Source organism: Acanthisitta chloris, unplaced genomic scaffold (genome assembly GCF_000695815.1).
Source record: "Acanthisitta chloris isolate BGI_N310 unplaced genomic scaffold, ASM69581v1 scaffold7712, whole genome shotgun sequence".
Classification (NCBI taxonomy): Eukaryota; Metazoa; Chordata; class Aves; order Passeriformes; family Acanthisittidae; genus Acanthisitta; species Acanthisitta chloris.
In genome coordinates, this window is record NW_008658741.1 from 1 (window position 1) to 8,113 (window position 8,113).

General features: G+C 39.8%; 1 protein-coding gene across 1 annotated transcript in view; it reads left to right on the forward strand.

Annotated features, from left to right (window-relative positions):
• The first annotated feature begins 608 nt into the window (after nt 1-608).
• Nucleotides 609-8,113, forward strand: part of NUP35 (nucleoporin 35kDa) — a 7,863-nt gene continuing 358 nt past the window's right edge. The window contains exons 1-7 of the mRNA XM_009085204.1: nt 609-779; nt 2,933-3,060; nt 4,656-4,716; nt 5,361-5,502; nt 5,858-5,927; nt 6,019-6,147; nt 7,691-7,858. Of these exons, the coding sequence (XP_009083452.1) occupies nt 620-779; nt 2,933-3,060; nt 4,656-4,716; nt 5,361-5,502; nt 5,858-5,927; nt 6,019-6,147; nt 7,691-7,858 (858 nt within the window). The 5' untranslated portion in view covers nt 609-619. The remainder of the gene's footprint in view (nt 780-2,932; nt 3,061-4,655; nt 4,717-5,360; nt 5,503-5,857; nt 5,928-6,018; nt 6,148-7,690; nt 7,859-8,113) is intronic.

The following is an 8,113-nucleotide window of genomic DNA, read 5'->3' on the forward strand; positions in this document are numbered from 1 at the left end:
TCTTTTCCAACCCAGTTGATTCTGTGAAAATCCAGGAGTCCAGCCGTAACCAAAGCCATGGGTTTTAAGAGCAAACCGTCAGCTTGGCAGTTCTTGTAGTTGCAAAAAATGCAAGGTTGTGATGAAGCTGGCTCTCTTGTAAAATTAATTATTAGAAATCTCTTTGAGCTCATCAGTGCATAGAAATGTCTCAAAGGTGGGTGCCAAGAGGACAGTGCCAGGCTCATTTCAGTGGTGTCCAGTGACAGGATGAGGCCTAAGGGCCGTGAACTATAACACCAGAAGTTCCACCTCAACATGAGGAAGAACTTGTGTACGTTGAGGGGGTCAGAGCACTGGAGCAGCTGCCCAGGGAGGCTGTAGAGTCTCCCTGTCCGGAGACATTCCAAACCCACCTGGTCATGTTTGTGTGTCACCTGCTCTAGATAACTCTGCCTTGACATGGGGGTTGGACTGGGTGAACTCCAGAGATCCCTTCCAACCCTAATGATTCTTGGGTTTTCTCACCTTAATCACTGTATCTCATGTTCCATTGCTTTAATAGAACTGCTAGAATGGTAGATGGCTTGCCTTTTTCATGTTTTTACATTTTGTTTTCGTTGCCACAGGAGCTGAGCCAATGACTCTTGGCTCCCCGACATCTCCAAAACAAGGAGCTGGTGCTCAGTTTCTCCCTGGGTTTTTGATGGGTGACTTACCTGCCCCAGTGACTCCACAGCCACGTGCTCTATGCGGCCCTTCAGCTGGAGTAATGGAAACGAGGTCTCCACTACTTCCAGGTCAGAATTCATTGTAGGCTGAAAAAATTGTCCTGAAAGCAGAAAATAGATTCGTCTCATTGTTCTGCATAACTGTTGCAGACTTGAATCCTTGTCGTTTTGGAGCTTGCTATCAACGAATTGCACTGATTGAATAAGTGGTGAACTCAAGTGTATTCTATAGAGTTTGGCTAAATTCTTCAAAGTAGACTTAAGTTTAATAAATGTTTTAAGCATGGCTGTGTTAATACCAGGACAGGTTTTTACAGGGAAGGAAATATGAACCTCTCCTAATACAAAATTGATTTATACAACTGTTTATGAGCCAGTTGCACATACAGCCATCAATGTTTTCTCTATATTTAAAACAAAGATGTTTACTGGCAGACAAAATGCAGCTTGTGCAAACTGCTGATTTCTTTGCAAGGAATTCTAAAAAGTCACAGTTTATCAGACTTATAAAAACTGTCTGGAGAAAAAAACAAGAAATGGTGCTTAATTAGTATCATGTGGTTGTAGTTAAGAGTGTTGATGTCTGCTGTAATTGGGCAGGAGTAGTGAATTTTCCTAGCTGTAGATAGTAATTTCTTTTCAACCACCTAATTGATCAGACTAGGAAAAGTGTTTTCCTATGGTTTTAAGATGTTAGTATTATGTCTGTTTTCTTCTCTGGGAAGTATAAGTGAGTAGTTAATATGTCATGGATGATCATGGCTTTTGTACTAAATCAGCTGGCATAATTTAATATCTGATGGTGCTAATGTGGTAAAGATTTTGAAGGAGAAATTGAGGATTAAAGTGCTGCAAGATAATTGTAGATATTCTGTTCTTTGAATATCAAGGAAGATTGAAATTGATGATCCTTCTGGGTCTCTTCCATCTTAAGATGTTCTGATGAGTGGTCTCTTGGTCTCCTACTTCTTGCTTGTCTGCCTTCCCTGTGCCCATCAAGTACAACCCTCTCAGGAAAAAATATTTATGAAATTTGAAAGTAATCCTGTGAATTTCACCTAATTGGTTTTGAAAGGGTTTGCTGCAGTCTCAAAGTACCAATTTTAGAACAGGAGGATGCCCTAAGACACTAGCACAGGCTTTCCAAAGTGAGTGGAGTGCTGAGGGCTGGGTGGGGGGTCCTTTCCACATGAGATGCTGGTGCCCTGGCAGTGTTCCAGGCCAGGCTGGATGAGGTGTAGTCGGGAGGTGTCCCTGGGCAGGGCAGGGGGTTGGCACTACATGATCTGTAAGGTCTATTCCAACTCCTAAAATTCTATGATTTAGTACATCCCTTAAACTGAAAACCTGGATGGGAGAGTGTGTTACATAATGCACAGTTACTGCATAGAACAGTTGCAGTTCTTGTATGTGTTAGTTCAGAGTGGAATCTTGAAGCTCAGAATTTAGGAATGAAATGTACTTTGGAAAAGCTTAGTTTCCAAATGGTTTGCAAGTGAAAAATTGTTATGAGAAACAATTTTTGTTGTTGGTTTCTTTATTTGGTTTTTTTTTTGTCTCCCTGGGGGGTAAATCCACACAAAGTGTTCAGAGGTAAGTCAAGTTCTTTCAGGCACTTTAATTCTCTGTTTTACTGAAAGTGCCAAAGTTTACAAAATGGGAGAAGAACCGGCTTAATTTCATCCTAAGTGCAAACTAGTCTCTGCTCTCAAGAGCTTACATTTTTATCGAATGTGAAATTAGATGGGAAGCCAAGAAATTTGGAGAGTGGGAATGTGACAGCATGTGCAATGTCTGTGTGTGTTTTGGTGTGGTTCTTTAGCATGTAGAATGTCTCAAGTCTTAAAAGTCTTGGTTTTGCATCTCTGCTGCAGGCAAGTATATCTCTGAAACCATTAAAATACACTGCTAACCTGCCTTAAAATAGGAAGATCAGCTATGCTCAGATCTTGAGAAAAACAGTGCACATAATGGATTAATAAGAGGTCTAAAAGTTTTAGATTGTACTTCTGTAAGAATGCAGTTTGGCACACATGTGAGACTGTTATGTAGGACATTCAAACCTGAACAGTTTGGTAGGACAGATGGTCTTGCAAACCCCCAGTGAAACAACCAACAGTCTCTCATGGCTGAACTGACTAGTGAAGTTATTGAAGAACAAATAGCAGTGGAGTAAAACGACAAGTTTTGTCATGCTCTTCCTTTGTTCATTTGGATTGCAGGAGGGTCTCACCCACAACCAGTAGTCCCTACGCCTAAAGATAAAAGTGGTGCTCCACCAGTTAAAAGCATATATGATGAGTTATCTAGTCCTGGGCTGGGATCAACACCTCTGACCTCAAGAAGACAAGTAAGTGCCTTTGGTACTGGCCTGTTGTTAGAAGATATGCGGCAGCTTACTGCCTCAGGGAATTCTTAACTTGGGGGATATAAACTGCTGTAGCAAAATGAGCCTTCAGAGTGTGTGTGCTGTGGCTTCGTCTGGGTGTTGGGTAGGCCTGCTCCTGTGCAGTCTGAATGAGAACTGCAGTCATGAAGCTAACTGTTATTACTAGTTTGCAGTACAGTAGAGAATGAAAAATAGAAATTTGCCTCTGTGATGCTCTGTATATACAAATTCAGACTTGTTGCAGCTTTTCACTTTCTTGTCAATTTATTGGGCTGCTGATGGCCAGAAGGGCCATTTGACTGCCTGACAGGAGGTTGTAGCCAGGTGGGGATCTGTCTCTTCTCTCAGGTAGCAAATGATAGGACAGGAGGCAATGGCCTCAGGTTGTGCCAGTGGAGGTTTAGATTAGATATTAGGGGAAAATTCTTCACTCAAAGTGTGGTCAGCTGTTAGAACAGACTGCCCAGGGAAGTGTTGGAATCGCCATCCCTGGAAGTGTTCAAAAAAATGTGTGGATGTGGCATGTGGGAACATGGTTTAGTGGTAAAGATAGCAGTGCTGGGTTAACAGTTGGACTTGATCTTAGAGGCCTTTTCCAACCTAAACAATTCTATGTTTCTATGATTATCTTCTAATGGGCAATAGAGGCACTTAGTGAAATAGAAGGAATTTTTTTCTCTGAGTAAAGTATCGAATCAAAATTTGGGTAGGGAGGTGGGGTTAATTTTGAAAGAGGAACACTAAAAAACTTCTACGAGGTGATTTTATAATAAGCTTCATTACTTAACTGAACCTGATCCTTCTCATGCAAGGAGGAGGCCTTTCACTGGATGAGCTGTCTTCCTGTTGAGTGTTGCCTTCTGAAAAGCTTATTCTGAAAGCTGAGGTTCTCTGTGAAAGACAAAATCCAACAGTGGCTTAAAGGATTGGGTATTACACAAAAAAACCAACTGAGCAGCTATCACACATGTTGCTAGGTCTACAGGGACTCCAGCTTGTTTGGTCCTGTAGCTAAGAAATGCCACGAGTCTAAAATAGACTAGAATGGAACTTGAAATCCTATGTTGAAAAGAAAGTAACTGCCAGCAGATAAAACTTGGAAGTATACTTTCCTTCAGTGCAGTTGCACTAAATAGTTGAGCAGGAAAGTAAGTCTAGTAATGAGGGATACAAGTGGAGGGTTATGCTCCCATGATTTCTAAGCCATTTAGGCAGTGAAAATTCAGTGCTGGTAAGTTAGGATACTGATGTCCTTCCCATCAGGATGCACCTGAATGTGTGAATTATTATACTGCAGCAACAGTGAGATGACTATTTTGAAAAAGTTAACTACAAGGTTTCTGAATATTGATGCTCAAAGATATGTCAAATAAGTTGTCAAATAACTATTCATTAATAGCTCTTAATAGCCTTGTATTAAATATACGGGTAAATGTTCTGTTCTTACTCTTAAAAGTCAGGAGTAACCTGATGCTTAAATTCCCTGAGAATGATCTCTTTTGATCTGAGCAGTGTACCTATCAGAATGATTTGTTACTTTCTGTATCTTAATGCAGGCCAGCTTCTCTTTGGTACAGAGTCCATCGGTTGGAATTCCACCATCAACTCCAGGAACAGGTAAACATTCTGTCAAAAGCTATAATTTACTTTCTTACTGCTTTCCTTAATACTGAAAAATCGTCACTGTTCAAGCTACATCTACTCCTTGCTAGTTTTCAAAGGAGTTGTGTATTTATTAGCTTATCAAAAGGATATGGATATGACTAGGAAATAATTACCCATTCTGAGACTGAGTGAATTTCAGTCAGCTTATTCCGTGTGCCAAATGTGTTGTTGACCTGAGCAGAGGTGACTGTACTTGAGTGTAGCAGTTGAGGTTGATGGGTTGCCTTCCATCTTCAGAAGTTTTCCTCTCTTGGGTATGAATCCTATCTTGTGTATGAATTTCCTATCTTATGTATGTATCACGTGGCTTCTTGCTAAGCTTAATTCTGCTGACCTGTTCCTTTTGGCACCTGTGTTAAGCTGCTGGTGTTTAGAAGGCAAGGAGAGAGCTAAGTTGCTAGTCATAAAAGTTACTTGCATTCTTGCAGATGTGAAGTTTGGATTGACTTGCTCTTTGTCTCTGCAAGTAAATCTCCATCAAACTCTTCCATATACAAGTGAAATGCTCGATACTGAATTTATTCTTTTATTACTTTTACTCTTAAGTTCTGTTTTGCAAAAGAAATGTATCAAACAATGCCATTTCAATTTAACAGCTTCGAATGTGTTCAGTCCTGCAAGTATTGGGCAGCCTGGGAAGACTACTCTGTCTCCTGCTCAGCTAGATCCTTTTTATACTCAAGGTGATTCACTTACTTCAGAAGATCAACTCGATGACACATGGGTGACTGTATTTGGGTAAGTTGATTTCCAGAGTATTAGAAAAACCTGGGTCAAGTCTTTACAACATGGAAAGAAATACTTGGGCATTGCTGTTTGGCATTTGTAGCTGTGCAGAAAATACAGCCATGGCTCCAGCAAGCAAACACATAGATTTTAGTGAGCCACTTTAATTTAAGCTACATGTTGGGTTTTTTCAAGTTGGAGAGGCACCATTCTGACATTGAGGTGTCGTATTCCTCAAGTCACTGCTTGTGAAACGGCATTACACTGGTCTCTTTTGGATTTCTAACACCCTTCATAGGGTTGCATTTTAGCACCTGAATTCTTAAGCTGCTCTTAATTTTTTGAGTATTTTTTTTCTGTCTTTCAGATTTCCTCAAGCATCAGCTTCCTATATTCTTCTACAGTTCGCTCAGTATGGAAACATATTAAAGCATGTGGTATGTCTTAGTTTGAGGCTTATTTCTGAAAGCATTCTGACTTCTGTATTTAAAAAGCTGTATTTCACAGTTTTCACTTCATCTCATGCAGATGTCCAACACAGGGAACTGGATGCATATACGATACCAGTCTAAGCTTCAAGCCCGGAAAGCCTTAAGCAAAGATGGAAGAGTATTTGGTGAATCTATCATGATTGGTGTCAAGCCCTGTATAGACAAAGTAAGTTTAGAGCTGCTTTTAGTTAAATCTAAAGCACTTTACTTTTGCTCTTCCATTTCATTTTTCCTGACCTCGTTCATGTTTTTCTTTTTGAACTGCTGAGCGTAGGTAGTTCAGCTATATCAGTATAGTCTGTTACACATTACATGAGTCTTTCCTTAAGTAATTGTCAAAAAAAATGCTGAGAAGTTATGGGCAATCTCTGTGCTCTTTGAAAGTTAAAATGCACAGAATTGTATTGCTGTACAAGGTAATGAAGTGAAGTCATAACATAAGAGACAATTGAGATAAGTTTCTCAATTACTGGAAATTTGTTCTCAAAACTGGAATTTGTGGTGTTTAGGGACTGCAATAGATACATGATGGCAGATTGAGACTGTTACTCTTCCTGATTGTCCCTCTGTGACTATTTATGTGCTTATGGCTTTTGAGTCTTAGTGCATTGGTCTGAAAATATGTTAGCAAGACAGTCCTGATCCCATTCTCCCACCTGCCCCAAGAAAAACATGTCACCTTCTCTAAGTAGTGGTTGGGGCAGGCATGGCTGTCTTGTGGTCTTAATGTTACCATGAGCCATTAGTTTCTAGTTTCTAGGCATTGCCAATGCCCTGACCATTAATTCTTGCAGCACTTTGCATTGGGTACTGTACACTGGCTTAAGCAAATGACTGTCATCTTCCTAAAGTTCACAGATGATTTTCTTGGTTTCTAAGGATAAGTGATGGTGCAGAGCAATCTAAGCTTTCCATTCTGAGAAGGCAACCCTAGAAATTGAGCTTGCAATTACTGCAGTTTTTAGCAGTTTGAAACATGTCTTATACTGATTAAAATTCAGAAATGAAAGCACTTCAGTGCTCCTTTCCTTTGGGCTTCTGCTGGCAGTCTATCGTTGCCTTATTCAGTATTTTGGTGTCCAGTTTGTATCAGTGACTGAATTGCCTATAAGCTGAAGCTTTAGAAGTAATGACATTTTGTTGCCAGACATCTGATCTTTGTTTCTTTTGAACTCTCTTTGTCATTTGTGGATAGTGCCTACTTTCAAGTATCAATAAACAAACCCATAACTGTTAACTTGGACTGAGCAAAACTCCTTGGCAAGCTGAATCTGAGCAGTTGGTAAAGGCTTGGAGGCTGTCCTGTGTGGAACAGGTTAAATATTTTAGAAGTATTTAGAAAGAAGATGTTTTGCTACCCAGTTCAACTGGGCCTGAAACAAGTTACTGCTTGAGGTTTGTTGCAAGTTGTGCAATTGTCTCTACACTGTTTCAAACTTGACTGATATTTAGTACATGCAGTGAACGGATTCCAAGCTTCCACTGCTTTGCTGTGGCATAATCCAACATGTATATGATTGGAGTGAGGAAAATGCTTGATCTGTACCTGTGTGCTCTGGTCTGACAGGCCATTTACCTGTGATCTTTGCTTACTTTGAGGTTCAAATATATTATATCAAACAATTCTAGATAGTAGGTAATTGCAGAGAATAAAGGTTGGAATACTGCTTTTTCGTACTTGTTTACATTATATTAACCTTCTTTTTAAGAGTGTGATGGAAAACTATGAAAGAAGCTCTACACCCTCAATGTCTTTGGTTTTCACTCCACCTGCAAAATCCATTGGCACAGCAGTACAACCTGCAAACAATACTACAAGGTTCCCTACTGTGAGACCTCTTGCAACAGCATATAAAGCTTTCACTAGTGACTATCAGGTATTTGAAGGGAAACAGAAGCATGTGTTTTTGTGCTGTCTCCCCTTAGTTGTATGAAGCTGTACAGACATTAACTTCAGTGTGACCTTAGCCTTTATCTTTTGCTGTCATTACTTTAAAGATGTGATTCAAGTTTCAGTCTCTAAAATAAGAATAAATAAAATAATAAATAATAAATTAACGATTTGTCACTTTCCAGGGATTAAGGGCTTGGTTTGAAAGTATTTCAAACATATTTTATCAAAATACACTAGA